Genomic DNA, 16,520 nt, shown 5'->3' on the forward strand with positions numbered 1-16,520 from the left:
ATCCGTATGGTACTTCACAAACTACAAAATACTCATGGTGGCCCTAGGTTATACTCATTATCCAAGTATGTTAAACCATAGATAAAGAACTAGAGCATCTCAACACTGACATACCAAATTTCACATGACCTTCTATTAGCATTTCCTCTTGTCTCTAGCATTTTATGAATTTAAGATACTGTATATACACACACACAGGATGTTACATCTTTTACATATATATCAACATACCTGTTTGGTTGCCTTGTGACAGTAAGATAGAGTCTGCTCTTATTAGCTCCTTCACCCAGCTCCAGTCCACTCTGGGACTCCTGGCTGAATCCTATGATTCCATTGTGAAGATCACTCCCTGGGAAGAAAAATGGAGGGTTACAATACGCTTAAGTCTTTAAAAGATCTACAGTGCTTCACTAATATTTCCAGCTCAGATAGTATAAAAGTGAGAAATTCACAAGTGAGTAGGGCAAGTTACGATTTTTAAAGATCTATACTAAAAATAGAGTGGAAGTGAAATTATAATATCAAGGTAGCCAACTTTGAGAACATTAGGCTAGGAGAAAGAAAACATCAAATCCTATTTTCCCACAATGACATATATGCTCATCTCTCTCTTATGAGACTATTTTATATTTGATAGTCCTTCACGTTTTACACACGCTTACTGTTTGAAGTTAGTATATCCTACCAGAGTACAAATGTTTTTATTTACTGCTATCTCCTCAGTATCAAGAGCAGTGCCCAGCATATTATAAGTGTTTCATGAATACTGACTGAATAATGAATTCTATTTAACTGATTTACCTTCCTATAAGAGCATTTATGTTACACATTATTTGCCCCAGGGAAAAACAGAATAATCATTGAGCTCCTAAGTGTTTCTTTTTTTTTTTCTTCTAAGTGTTTCTTAGTAAAAGAAACATTTGAGTTACATGCACCATCACACTACCAATCATGTTTAAACTGGAACAAACCTACTGCCCACACTACACTGATCTAGTCAGTCCAAATCTTTGGCAGCTCATAAATTAGCTTCTCAGACTAGAGAAATGCCAGTAAACAGTTCCTGCGGCTTCTGGTATCTCGGTGGCCCAGTTTTGCAAAGTGATCCTACAAGCAATAAGTCCAAAGCTATAAACTTCAAAAACCACTTGCACCCATCATCTCAAAACCTGACTGCTAAGGTTCTGACAGAAACTCTGAAGTTAGGGGTCAGGATAAGGAAACAGAAAAACCATCTAAGGGTCCCGATGGCAGAGAGCCAGTAGTCACCACGGCCTGCTCTGTGGGTCTGAACTTTGAGTAAATGTGGAACCTATGAATTACGGACATGCATGTGATGAACCACTTTGGCCTGCAGTCTCATGTGGGCCTTGTTGCAGCCAGATGCCAATCATCATCCTCACCCACTAATCACTAGGATCACTTCTTAGCTTTGCGCAGTGGCAGTATTGTAGCTAATGAGGTTTATCAGAGGCGCGATTATTGCTAATTGAAAACTACAATCACTTCTTAGCCCTGCATCAGAACCTGCCATCAACTTTTTCCTTCTGCAGCAATTGTTTCCTTGTCATTTTTGTGGGAATTTGATCTCTCCAAACAGGAGGTTAAAACTTCTCACAAGCATAAGCAGTTTCTTTTCCGTGTAGTAGCATTCAGCTTGGTTCTGTTGAACATAATACCTCCCTTACCACATCTATAATAATAAATTTGATGTCAAGTTTCTAGTAAGATGAATCAAGATTTCTAATGTGCTAATGATCAAACCTAAAACTAAACTATTTTTTCCTGATATTATTTTGAAAGTTAGTTCTAAAATCTAAATGTGAAAAGACTATGAAGATTAGCTACAAATAAGAGAAATGGGAAAAATTAATGATGTGGTTAAGAGGGAAATACTAAATACTACGTTAAAAATCCAGGAGACCAGCAGCCCTGGTGGCGCAGCGGTTTAGTGCCGCCTGCAGCCTGGGGTGTGATCCTGGAGACCCAGGATAGAGTCCCACGTCAGGCTCACTGCATGCCTCTCCCTCTGCCTGTGTTTCTGCCTCTCTGTGTGTGTCTCTATGAATAAATAAATAAAATCTAAAAAAATCCAGGAGAGGAGAAGACAAATAAATAAGGAAACTTGGTGTATATGACCATGCAAATGTCATCATATGACATTAAGAGGGAAGTATGAAGTCCATCATTCGCCATCTGTGTGTCATCGATGTACCTTATGTAGGGAAGGTAAATATTAGAGTACCTACCTCATCAAGGCTCAAACTACTGACTATTTGCCTGGTGATTTAGACTTGGGGATGATATACGGGAAGGTTCTAGTATGCCACATTGGGATGATATTGGCATGCCCCATTGGTATGCATTGGTATTGGTATGCCATACTTACACTTTCATTCCAATTGGCAAACAGCTGCTTTCCTGAGCGGTCAAAGAACCCTCTGCTATCACCATAACCAGGACTACAAGGTCTCCCCACAATCCAATAACAAATGGGTAATGCTCAGGATAGCAAGGAGCCTCCAGCAATCATTTTGACTGGTCTGTGCCTCTGCCAAAACAGATGCTAAACATTCTGAGTGTCATCCCCTTGTTGAATTCAAGTAACTACAATTAAATATCTATGCCCATGGAATGGGGAAGGAGATTGTTGAGTGTCAAAATAATTTTAATAGAAAAATATAGGTGGTATTTAGCTAATGTGAATCAAAATCAGTAGATAACTTGGAGAATAGAATTAGAGTTTACAATACTCAATAAACTGGAGGAAAAGGAACAAATAACAATTCTGACTGGTATAAATTTGTTGGATAATATAAATGTAATGATGCTCGATATAAATGGAAGTTACACAATTGCAAAACTGTGATTGAATTATTACTGAATGGCTGAATAAAATGAAAATTCTAGGAGAAGGCATCAAATCCTAAAAGTAGACCATAAAGATGTTTATTCTAAAATTTTCCTTTTATAAAAGAGAAACATAAAGAGGAGACACTAAATGATTTCATCAAGTCTCGCAATTAATGGTTGATCTGGGCCATAAATAAAGGCTTCATGACATTTTGTTTTCTTTCCACTACATTATTTTATCATGGTGTCATCTGAAACTTTTAAGCACTATATAAAATTCACAAATGCTTATAAACGAAGAACAGAGCAGGGGAGCCTGGGTGGCTCAGCGGTTGAGCATCTGCTTTCAACTCAGGGCGTGATCCCAGGGTCCTGGGATCGAGTCCCGCATCAGGTTCCCCACAGGGAGCCTGCTTCTCCCTTTGCCTGTGTCTCTGCCTCTCTCTGTCTCTCATGAATAAATAAATAAATAATTAAAAAAAATAAATAATTTTTTAAAAAGAGCAAAGTAGGTAAGAATCATAAGATGGCCTTGTCAATACTCTAGGGAACTGACAAGCTGAGCTAAACCATGTTAAGAAATATAGAATGGTTTCAGAGAAAAACTAAAAATTATCACTGGAATATTTTATAAGATACACAAGGAACTCTTTAAAAACTCATTGAAATTTTAAGTGATTGCAATATATACACCCAAGAGTAAAAAGTTATATAAACCAACACTGGTTCAAAGGGAGACCTAAAGAAAATGGTTTTAATCTACTCCCCAACATAAAGGAAGAATTTCCTAATAATGAGACTTAGATTTTGGGATAGATTGTTGAAAGTGGTTTGGAAATTCAGAATGAGGTTTCACAACAGGATAGGCAATCATACATTTCGATAACTAAATATTTTCCAGAGGAAGAACATGGACTTAAGCATTTTTAAGGTTTTCCCTATATTGTGAAAGTATAAATTTTATAGATTGTTTAACTGGCTCTGAGTTAAGTGACATTTACAGTGCATTAAATTCTAGCTTGGTGCCTCAGAGCAATATCATGAGTTCATGTTATGGGTCTGTGCCACAAAAAACAATGTTTTAATAAATAACTAGGAGTGATTCAGGTAATTCAGGCTCTCAAATTAAATTTAAAACAGAATAATATTATTACAGATTCTGTAGCACGAACACATTTTTACCTCCATTACTCTAGAGCTATACCTGTAATAACAACCCTGGCAAAAGCTGCAAATCCATGGTCATCCTTCCCCTTCACGATCTGTGCGCCACCTTGAGGGTCTGTGAGAAACAGGTAGAAGAATTCTTGCCCCTCAGGCTCATCATCATCCACAATATGAACCAATACTTTACGTTCTCTTTCTCCATCTACAAACTTAAGGGTAAGAGTTTGTTCTTCAAAATCTTCTTCTTCAGTTGCCCACGTTAGGTTGGAAATTCCATCGACATCATGAAAGGGCAACGCATTTGTTTCCTTCTGAGCAGATCTTTCACCGAAAGTTTTAACTGTTATACTGACATTGCCAGTAGACCCACCAGTTCTTCGGATAAGAATTTCTGCAGTATTAAATGTACCATTTTCCGCCTCTTCTTCAACATAAACAATAGGTGGCCCAAGACTAAATGTCCCATGGATGGAAACATTTGCAGTCATAAGGGCCACATCAGGCTTCTCAGACAAGGTAGATGTATCAGGAATGGTGACAAGTTTCTCAGGGATGGCAGATACACCGGTGGCCTCGGTAATGATGGCAACCATTTCGGTGGGCTGTGGAACAGCTGTCATCTTGACTGTGTCAGGATACATGGTTGAGAAGTCAGTTTCTACAGGAATGAGAGCTGTGTCAACTGCTACAGCCACAGTTGTCTTAGGGAAAGAAATACCCATTCCTGCCGGGTCATCATGATCCAAAATTGTGATCAATGCTACGCTGAAATCTAGATTCAGGCGTGGCCTCCAACTGGCATCAAACCTTTTCAATGCTTTAAATTCGACTAAAGTTAGATTAATGTAAAAAATTTCTTCTTCCTCGGGAAGCTGGTCATTAATAATGATTATTTCAAAATCAACCTCAGGTTGAAATTTTTGAAAGAGTAGTTCCCCATTCTGAACAGGCTCAAAGTCTTCCATGGGCTTTGCACTTCCTGCAACTGTCTGATAGGAAACTTTAACAAGATCACCATGGAACCCAAATAGTCTTTGGACATATAATCTGATCATCTCTGTATCCTCTGACACCATGACATTTCTAGAACTAGGGGAAAATTGAAAGACTCCCATTGGTTCAATTTCAGCAAAGGTGAAACCTGATCTGGAAAAAAAAAAAAAAAACATGAAAGAAATGATAAAAAAAACAACAACCCAGGAATACTATTGTAGAGATTCATTTGTCAGATATTTAAGGTGCTTCTCATGAGAATGTCTTGCCCTTTCAAATTCCCTAAAACCCCCTACTTACTTACTGATACATATACAAGAACACACGAAATTTAAGAATAGAAGCTGCAATTGTAGGTGACAAGCCCTGACAAGTTGTAGCACAGTGAAAAGCTTATAGGTCTCTAGTCACTTTCTCCAGTTTATCCCAAAGAAGCTCTCTCAAGAATCTGAAATATCAGGCTCTCTCTTATGATCAGTACACAGGGAGCCAAAAAAAATCAAGATCCTTGGATGTCAGCCAGAATTTCTTATCTACCAAATAGAAATAGTTGTCTATATTAGATGCAAAATCCTTGCTTCTTCCAGGTGACCAGTAATGGAAGTATTCTCTCACACAACTGTTGCTAAAGTTTTACATATGAATTTGAAGAAACATCCATGATTCAGTGATTTATCCTTAGCTTTTCCCTATGGAGTTTTGTTGGGAATTAATAGCTATGCCAGAGAGCTAATACAGGTGGCCCATCAACAGAATTCAGGCCACAGATGTATTTTCTTTGGCTGACAGGCTTTTTAAAATCTGTTTTTAATCAGCTTTTTTAATCTTTTAGGCAGGACACACCAGAGCCCATCACTCTCTAGTGTCAAGCATCCATCACTCAGCACATAGTATAGTGGCTAAGAGCTCAGGCAGTAGACCAGTGGCCTAGGTTCAAATCACAGTCCCAATCTTATTAACTATGTGATGCTATGTCTGCTATATATCTACCAGTGAGTTTCTTTTTCTCTAATGGGACTAATAATCGTAACCATGTCATATGGGTGTTGTGAAGAGTAACAGTAAACATATATATATGTATATACACATAAAATATATATAAGACACATGTAACAAATATAAATTATATATGTACACATGAATTTTATATATATATCTACATATATATCTTTTATATTTTATCTATATCTATGTCTATATCTATATCTATATCTATATCTATCTATATCTTAAAGGGATGTCTGGCCTAGGGTAAGTACCATAAAACTATTAACTATTGCTGTTGCTAAAGGCATTTAGATTTGTTACCCAGCAATACATTCTGTGGCCAAACATTTTTTTTTTTTTTTTGCCAAACATTTTTTAAATGGCATACTATAATCTAAACCCATCCCAGGTATGAGAAAAGTAAATTGCTTTTGGCTGGGACACATATATCTGCAAATATACTGATTTAAGTTAAACTCAGAAGAGCTACTGGTAAAGTCAGATTAATCCTGTAATGCCTATTCTTATTATTAATTGAAAATTAGGTATTTTTCAGAAAATTCTTAAAAGACAGAGTCTTTTAGTAATAGGTGACTTTGCCATCATGATTCTTACTGGAGATGTTACTCCAGACCAACACTACTGAGTGAGAGGTCAGAGAGAATGCTCTTCAAAGCAAACAATGTGGGATGCCTGGGTGGCTCAGTGGTTGGGCGTCTGCCTTCGGCCCAGGGTGTGGTCCCAGAGTCCCGGGATTGAGTCTCCCTGTGTAGATCCTGCTTCTCCCTCTGCCTGTGTCTCTGCCTCTCTCTCTCTCTCTCTCTGTCTCTCATGAATAAATAAATAAATAAATAAAATCTTAAAAAAAAAAAAAAGCAAACAGTGGTGGTGACTCTATGAAACTTAGTCTCTCCCTCTGTGGCATCTTTGGCATGCAGGCCATGTGTTGCTCTACACTAAAACTGTTTTTGCATCTGCTTCAAGCAAAGTGATCCTTGTGTCTTCTTCTGTTTCAAGTGATAAATTCCAGATTATTCCTCAGAGACTTTGTTGGTTGAAACTCAAGTTGGTCTTACCGAAGTTGAGCCCCACCAGGGGCACTGCTCTGCACTCCTGAGAGGTGAATGACAAAGGCCTCTGGCTGACCAGGACTGGGAAATGTCCACAGTAGGACTCCTTTACTTTGTTCTCCATGGGAAAATGAAAGGCTCCCTGAAAGGGAATAGGAGAAGGGTATTATTTCTTACATTGGGATTCAACTCTTAAATATGTAGTAAAATACAGTCTTTTCCAAAATTTTATATCAGTCCACAAAAGGTTACACATTTAAAAAGTTGGGGAGGAGGGTAAGTAAACTTAAAGGAAGGCCTCTCCATCAAAATTTCACCTTCAATTTCTATCTATTTTGCACAGTAGTGGTCACATCATCTAACATTTGCATCTCATGGACACAGAGCTCATGGTATAATTAAAAAACAAAGAAGATGAAGCCACAGCCGCTCTATTGTCAGAAATATTCAGGTAAACATGTAACTGAATACAAAGGTATATCTTTTCAAATCATTGTATGGGCCCAAATAGGTTTTTAGAACTACTTTTAACAAACTCCTAGTATATCAACAGAGTAGTCTGCTTAGTGACCACTTTTTCCAAGTGACATATGAGTTTTTAATTTGACTGAATAAAGAGTCCCATTTTTACCAAGTAGACTGTGTGACTCAATCTCCTTCCTTTCTCATATAAGTTGGTTTCTGATTCAAGCATTTGTATATACCACCATTACTGCTTCTGAAATGCTCCCTTTGTTTTACTTGCCCCTCAGAGACTTTCCAGATTGAGTCCATTATCTAATCTCTGTTTCCAACTTTCGACTGGACTCTGATCACTAAAATATGGGAGCACTGTATTACAAAACAAGCAGTTTACTACCCAGAGTAAGGATGAGCCAAGAAAATTAGCGGCCGATCACACATCTATATGTTCTACAGGGTAGATCTTAGAAAAACTACAACTCACCTAGTTTTGGGGTCATGTTGCCAACAACAATGAATTCGGGGATTTCTAATCCAGGAGCATATCCAGCCACCCAGGCAACCATGAGAGAGCCATACGTGCCTCTCCTGGAAATCACAACTTGGCTTGTTCCTGCAGTGATGTCCAGGAGTGGAAAAGCAGTAGATTCAAATCCAACCTGAGGAAAAACATGCTTAGAATATTTGTTTCTCCTTAAAGCTTCTTGTTTTCTGAAGAGTGAGTTAAAAGCCAACTTTGTTTACATAACATATTTTCTTGTTTTAAAATAGATTAATTCATTTGGGGAATATAAAAAATAGTGAAAGGGAATAAACAGGAAAGGAGAAAAAATGAGTGGGAAATGTCAGAAAGGGAGACAGAACATGAGAGACTCCTAACTCTGGGAAATGAACAAGGGGTGGTGGAAAGAGAGGTGGGCGGGGGGTGAGGGTGACGGGATGACGGGCACTGAGGGGGGCACTTGATGGGATGAGCAGTGGGTGTTATGCTAAATGTTGGCAAATTGAACTCTAATAAAAAAAATAGATTCAATTATGAAATGACATCTGAGACTTGGAAATTTATCCCTTTTAAAAATTCTGATTATAGTTTATATCTTTTTTTATCAAAATGTAATCCTTTGAATTTATAATATCCAAAAAGAGATAAATGCAATTATGGTTATATAAAAGCAAAAGATTAAAAATGGCATTTTATTTTATTTTATTTTATTTTTTTATTTTTTTTTAAATGGCATTTTAATATGACTTGTTTGTGGGTTTTTATAGAACCTGGTTTATCTGTAACTGAAATCTGACTTCTTTCTAAGATATGATAATAAAATCTTCATTTATAAAATAAGCACCATGAACTAGATTTTCTATTATGGTTCTTTTCAGCTCTTTGATTCAGTTTAATTTTTTTTTTTTTTTTTTTGGAGGATCAGCAACATCCAAAGATTTTTTAAAAATAAACGCCTTTTTATCCATATCAAGTAAGATTTTGTTTTAAGGGTAACTTTCTCAGGGAACCCTGTGATTTATAAATGATTTATAGATAAAATAAGTTCTGGCCAATGAGTAAAAATAAAACTAGATTCCTGGCTTCATATTGTGACTTGCATAACTCAGTTTACCTCTTTTGGTCCTAATATCTATAATTTGGGATACCATATGACTGACGGTTCTATATTAAGACTAGATTTCCCATTTCTTTTTTTAGCTTTTCTTTTTTTTCTTTCTTTTTTTCTAGAAAGAGGGAGAAAAGAGGGAGAAAGGGAAAGAGGAGGAGGGGCAGAGGGAGATGGAGAGAACCTTAAGCAGGCTCCATGTGGGGTCAGATCCCACAACTCTGAATTCATGACCTAAGCCGAAATCAAGAGTTGAATGCTTAAACGACTGAACCACCCAGGTGCCCCTCATTTTCTCCATTTTAAATTGGAATGGAAAGTAGCAGAAAAGTGAAGATAGCTTCTGGAGTGACAGACAGGAAAAAAAAAAGAAAAGAAATACAAAAACGAAACTTCAACCTGAAACCAGTCCTAGATTCCCTACTACAGTGAGGCTTCTTCTTATCAATTGTCTGAACCTTTGGCATATCTAAGATAATTCTTGATACATGGCTAGAGGCTGTTTGAAGTGTCCTAGCTACATCTCTCTCTCTCTCTCTCTCTCTCTCTCACATACACACACACACACACACACACACAAATACTGGTAAGGAGTACAGAGCATCCACCAAGGAAAGGAATACATCATGACTGGACCCAATCTTTCCCTTTGCGGTGATACATGTGATCATGTGCATGGACAAAGAGTAAGGAATATTTTGCTATCCCGAATGAACGGTTCATGTTGAAAGGAATCTTTTTTTATAATGATTTATATATGAGTGAAAAGAAGACAGCAAAACTTCAAAATATTACTAAGTTCTATTCCTCCATTCCCTCTTGAACAGATGAGATGCAGAAGAAAGAAAACTCACTATTCTCAGTTATTTTTAACGCTGATGAGTTCCATTCAGGGAGCAAAGCAAATCCATTCCCTGTGGAGAAGCAGCCCAGAAGGGAGTTTCTGAAGAGCATACCGTTAACGGTCAAAGCTCCTATTACACAAGATTCTGGCCAGACCTGGCTATCATTTACGCAGACTACACATCCACATACTGGACTAGGCCTGCCTTAAGCTGAAGGAGCTCCCATCTGAAAGAACATGATGCAATGTTAACTCATCATGGTCTCAAAAATACACACATTACCATGAGACAGAAACAACAGCCCTGTCTTGCTCCCATTTTGACAGAAACGGCCTACAGAGGAAGTAAAGCCCTTAAGTTATTCTTTGTTCTTTTGTGAACTTATGAAATGATTAGGAAACAATCTTTCCCACATTGAACTCTGGTGGAAGATTCAAACATTTAGGGGCAATCATGTCACAGGATTTCATCACTAGCATTTATCTCCACCAACACAAACTTACCATGGTAAAAAGAGTCTCAAAAATGAAAGACAAATAATCACAATATTAATAAATGAAAAAATCTGGAACATTAACTGATGTTTTGTTCTAATTTTAATTATTTAGCATAAAATACCTCAATATTAAATATTCAATATAAACAACCTAAAAAAAACCCTGGAGATTTTGATTCTAAGCGACCATTATTTTAAAAATTCTTATATTCAGACACCATGGGACAGAAAATTTCTAAATCTTCAAAAATGAAAATGTCAAAAATTGGCAAATTATTTTCATATAATGTATTCATAATGTCTACTTTTGATATTGATTTAAGGAAATAGTAATTTTGAGAAATTTTAGGTCTAAGAATCTTTTTAGTCCTTGCTGTGAAAAGCTGCCCTCTAGTGGTTCCTGGATGGTCCCACACTGAGGACCAATTACCTGAGAATTGGCGGCTTTCTCAGGGACAGGAAGGACAGCAGATTTTGCTTCCTGGAGAATTTTTGGCATGCTGTAGAAACGTCCACTGACAAGCATCGCAGTCACCAGCTGCAAGGTGAAATTAGAGCCCAGGGATAGGAAGACCTATAAACAAACAATATCAATGACATTTTTAGTAGTAAAAAAAAATAATTTTCAGAGAAAAATACTGACATTTGATGTGAGTCATTAGCGCACTGCCTCAGGGTACTTTTGTACAGTTTCATCAATATATGCCTTTCCCCTCAGGTTATAAAAACAAATCAGCAGTATGAAGACCGTGGGGTGATGAGTGATAGAACCTAAAAACCACAAATTTGCAAATCCTCCATGTGTCCCCAAAGGCCTTGAGAATGATGAGAATCACAGAAGCAGTGTTAGTAATAGAATCATGTACTATAGGAATGAAAGAGCTCACTGGGGGATAGAGTCAGGTCCTAAAATCAGCAAAACTCACTTTTTTCTTCATTGGGAGTAACTAAATACTCCAATGAGATTTACTCAAAATGGATAACGATTCAGGTAACTGATACCTTTGAATATTTTGGATAAGTAAAAATTACTAACAAAAGAGATTACCAATTTTTTAAGTTTTCAAATCTAACTCAATAATTTAAAAATTAATGTTACCCTAACTTTTTCTGAAATTGAAAAAATATATTCCCATAGAAACATTGTTATAGATAATGGATAATCCCCCAATTTATCCCATAACCTGGATAATACTAACAACACTATACATCTTTATTAAACATAAAAATAACCATTTTTGTGGAGTCTGTTCTTCTTTTATTATTTTTAAAGATTTTATTTATTTATTCATGAGAGACACAGAAAGAGAGTCAGAGACTCAGGCAAAGGGAGAAGCAGGCTCCTCACAGGGAGCCCAATGCGGGACTCAATCCCGGAATCCCAGGATCACGCCCTGAGCTGAAGGCAGATGCTCAACTGCTGAGCTACCCAGGAGTCCCTCTGTTCTTCTTTTAAATATAATGTACTTAAACATACACCAAAGCCCTCCAAATGTACAAAATATGTACTGTAATAGTTTCAAATGTTTTGTAACACGAGGACAACAGGTGTTTCATTCATTCAATCAATCTTCATTTTTGCAAAGTGACATTCACTGAACATGACTCACAGATCAAGTGCTAAGGAAACAGAAATAAATCAGTGTCCTCACTTCAAATATGTGCCTTCCACGTGTCCTCTAGAGCTACCCTTCGCCCATGCAGTTCACTAACTGGGCTGCTAAGGTGTGACATGTGCATAAATCAAGGGGAGGATTCTTTCCGTAGTTCCCTTTTTCCTTCATGCTCCAGATATACTGCATTGCTCTTTGAAGACTGAGATATTAGTAAGAAGGAAAAAAATATCTGTGTAACTTTTGACTCCCCCAAAACTTAACTACTAATAGCGTACCACTGATCAGAAGCCTATAACACAGTTGATTAACACATATTTTAGAAGTTTTTTTTAATGTTACTGTATTCTTACAATAAAGTAAGTCAGAGAAAAGAAAATGTTATTTAAAAAATCATAAGGAAGGGAAAATACATTTATAGTGCTGTCCTGCATTTGCCAAAACAAACCCACATGTAAAAGTGAATCTGCACAGTTCAACCTGCGTTGCTCCAAGGTTAACTGTATACCATTCAGCTTTGAAAAGGAAATAATTAGAGGATTAGCATCCTTCAAAATGGTCCAGGCACCATTCACTACAGGACATGGTCTGAGAGTTAGGCAGATCAAGGGTTTTAGTCCCTCTAGTATATACATCACATATTTTGGTTTTCCCATATGCAACATGATAATAGTTTTATACTATTCACATCACATCGCTTACTAAAGTAACAGAATAATCAGATCTTCACTGTAGCATGTCTTATGGTCAAATGAAATCTCACTATAGAATAATACAAAGTTATTCCTAGAGAAGCTAAAGGAATGTCCTCTGCTATTCATTAACAGTTTTAAATTTCTGAATGCATTCAGAGGGGAATGTTAGATAGATATATATGGGAAAATGTTTCAAGGTACATAATTCAAGCACACTGCATTTTTTTAAAAACTAATTTGTAAATGAGACTTAATACAATCATATTCTGGCTAAATTAATCTTTTATTTCCCCAGTTTTGCAGTCTTTTATTTCCCCAGTTTTGCAATCTTTATTCCAGCCTTGAAAATTTTCAGAAATAGGAAATGGAGGTTAGAAATTAATCAACAGGGTCAGGGCATTGAGTCAATTTTCAAAAGAATACAGAGTTATAGGCATAAGTAATACATAAGAGCCTGATACCATTGAGACAAAAATATGTTATCTCTAAATGGGAATATACTTAACTCATTTATAATCTGCACATGTATCATCCAATAATTATTATGCATTTCTATGATTACATTTAAATATCTCAGTAAGAATATAAGCTGATCATGAAGGAGTTTTGTTGGAATGATCAGGAGACAGAAGAAATGATACAAACCTGACTCCTCACTGGCACCATGTCCACTTTGTATCTGGCACCATCTTTGACTACCAGTTGCCTCTCTGCATTTTCAGTAACAACTGGCTGCTCCTTTTGGTCAGATGAGATTCGAAATCCAACAGCAACATCTCCAAATGTTCCAGCAAGCCGGGTTATATTAATTTGGATAAATCTACTAAGGTTTTGCCCAATAAAGATTGACTGGTAATCTGAATACAGAGCAAATACTCCATGTGGGTCATCATTTGCAGAAACAGAAAACCGTGTGATGCACTGTTCTGGATCGAGTTCTGCTCCTCCCTCTACAGAAACAAGCCGGATCACATAATCTTCTTCTATCTCAGGTGTGTCGTCTGGTAGCAAATGAACATCAAAGCTCATTTCACTCTCTCCATCAGCAATAGTGAAAAATCCTTTTGTTGAAAGAAAGTCTCCTGTAATATTGAACTCACTGCTTATTTCCCAGTAAACCTAAAATAAAAGGAAAAAAATCCAACAAAGTCACATAATTCATTATATTGAATCAAAATCCTTTATTTTTCCTCTATAATATACAAAAAATAAATTCTAATTGTCATTATATTCAAAGCCCCAAATAGTTTAGAAAGTATGCAGGAATGACATTAGCATCACAAAAGTATATGAACTCTTTCAGGCTAATGTATGCAATTTGTAGGACAATAGATTACAAAATCTCACTTCACCTACTTCTGAAATAATAGCATACTTTGAAGAGATAAAGCAAAGCAAAATTAACTTTAGAATGGCAGTTCCAGGGATGCCTGGATGGCTCAGCTATTGAGCATCTGGCTTTGGTTCAGGGCGTGCTCCCAGGTCCAGGGATCAGTCCCACATCAGGCTCCCCATAGAGAGCGTGCTTCTCCCTCTGCCTGTATTTCTGCCTCTCTCTCTCTCTCTCTGTGCCTCTCATGAATAAATTAATTTTAAAAATCTTTAAAAAAAAAGGCAGTTCCACAAATACCTTCAAAAGGTCCGAATACATATTTGATAGGTATCTGAACCACAGACAATACTTGAAGGTAAAAAGTGAGTAGATAATCTGATGCTTTATATTGTAATTTGTTTTTGTTTCCTTTTAACAAAAAGGGAGTATCAACAAGATTTCAAGAATTAAAAAATTATTTTCCAAGAATTTTTGGGCTCCTAACCAAAAAGCTTCCACTGAGGAAGTATCAGTTAATCTACAATACAGGAAAAGGGTTAAATCCATGAAGATATTTTGTAATCCATAAAGATATATTTCTGCCAGCAAACAAATAACCTTGATCTGTCAGACAGATATCTCAATGATTTACAAAAACATTTCCAAACATTCTATGTCAATATACACGCAAATGCAACCTGCTAAAAAACAGCTGGTAAACCAATAAATCTATACTGAGAAAATAAAGCCCTGAGGAAGATATTAAGCAATTTACAAAAATCATTGAGGGACTGAAGGAGGAAAAGTTAAATGTTATAGCAAACAAGGAAATACAAAATAGTTCAGTCATATACTCTTCATGATTAACTGTGAGGAAGATCTTTTCACTCTTAAGTGTAACTGAATCTAGAAAGAGAGGTTTGTGTTGTCTGGAGAACCCAAAGGTACTGAAATGAATCTTCTCAACCTGTCTGCAACTCACTCATGTCACTTCTAAAACTTTTACCAGAACACAGTTCTCTGTCCTTCACAACCACATTTGTTAGGCAAATTGTTACACTACTTAAAAATCAAATGAAACACGTTACCGTAATTTCTCCAAAAATGCCCTTGACTCTTTTGACAAAGAAAGTAATAATCAGGGGCCCTTCCAGAGCCAATGGCTCTGAATAGATCTTCTCAGATAAAGACTCAGGAGCAAACTGAACAACCCCATTTGGATCACCAAACTTCTGTATCTAAAAATAGAGACAACAGAGTGAATAATGTGTATAACAACTATAAATGAAATTACATTACCCAACAAATCAATAGACAGATAAGCTGAAGAAATGAAAGAAACACGGGAATAATACTTGAATTTCATCTGCCTAGCTACCTGATTTTTCAAAAGCTTCTTTAGTACACCGACTGTCATCTAAAACAAGTAGGTTCTTATTCCCCAAGGACAAAAGGAGTGTCTGGAAAACTAATTTGTAGGGTCTCAAAAGGATAATACGTCACTGCCTGAATTTGGCTTGATTTGCTTCATGTTTCCTTCACATAACCAGAGCTAATTGTTTAGTAAAACACTTGTCATTGTGAAAGTACTTTGTAGATGTGATTAATACTTACAGTCTTTTGACTTTAAGTAAAAGAGATTACCCTTGCTACTGTGAGTCAGCCTCAGCCAGTAACTTGAAGGCCTTACGAGCAAACACTAAGGTTTCCCTTAGTGAAAAGAAAAGAAATTCCAGAGAAAAAGGAATTCTGCCTCAAGACTACAATTTAGGAATCCTGCCGGAGTTTCCGGTCTTCCAGCCTATTCCCCAAAATCCAAACTCATGATCACGACAGCAAGTCTTTCCTGACCATCCTGCTTAGTAGCCTGTGCTGTGGATTTTGGACTTGTTGACCATCATACACATGTGAGCCAAGTTTTTAAAATCAAACTTTCCCTTTCTCCCTCTTCCCAAACTAGAATATTTTCCAAACTTAAAAAAAAAGAGCACTTCTCTGCATTGTTTTCAGTAGCTCTGATACCCGACACTTCCTACCCCTGATGGACTGAATGGTTCATTCATAGCAAATATGCTCGATTCAGATTTGACCCAACACATCACTGTGTGAATTGAACAAATACCATTCTTCTTTCCAACAATCTGACTTGTGACTGAGTTAGTAACTTTTATGCACTTTCATGGCAAAGATGTCTGACGTTTAGGATGATATAACAAATAACTTCTGACAGTGTGAAAATATTCCCCAAACACCAGATTTTCTCAGAGTGGAAAATAAGTATTTATCACTATATGAAAGTCCTTTGAAGAGTAATCACCAAAAATCAGGCTATATAATAAACTAACATAATAACCAGAAAGTCTGGCCCATAGGAATTATTATGATTCATTTGGTTTTATAACTTTCAATTCATCATA

General features: G+C 36.7%; 1 protein-coding gene and 1 pseudogene across 1 annotated transcript in view; one reads left to right on the forward strand and one right to left on the reverse strand.

Annotated features, from left to right (window-relative positions):
* ADGRV1 (adhesion G protein-coupled receptor V1) overlaps positions 1 to 16,520 on the reverse strand; it is a 517,368-nt gene that overhangs the window by 315,707 nt on the left and 185,141 nt on the right. Inside the window, exons 69-75 of the mRNA XM_025438360.3 lie at positions 15,192 to 15,341; positions 13,437 to 13,910; positions 10,914 to 11,057; positions 8,017 to 8,191; positions 7,077 to 7,212; positions 4,058 to 5,166; positions 232 to 349 (exon numbers count right to left, since the gene is read on the reverse strand). Of these exons, the coding sequence (XP_025294145.3) occupies positions 232 to 349; positions 4,058 to 5,166; positions 7,077 to 7,212; positions 8,017 to 8,191; positions 10,914 to 11,057; positions 13,437 to 13,910; positions 15,192 to 15,341 (2,306 nt within the window). The remainder of the gene's footprint in view (positions 1 to 231; positions 350 to 4,057; positions 5,167 to 7,076; positions 7,213 to 8,016; positions 8,192 to 10,913; positions 11,058 to 13,436; positions 13,911 to 15,191; positions 15,342 to 16,520) is intronic.
* Positions 1,429 to 1,603, forward strand: LOC112654231 (U4 spliceosomal RNA; annotated as a pseudogene).

Source organism: Canis lupus, chromosome 3 (assembly GCF_003254725.2).
Source record: "Canis lupus dingo isolate Sandy chromosome 3, ASM325472v2, whole genome shotgun sequence".
NCBI lineage: Eukaryota > Metazoa > Chordata > Mammalia > Carnivora > Canidae > Canis > Canis lupus.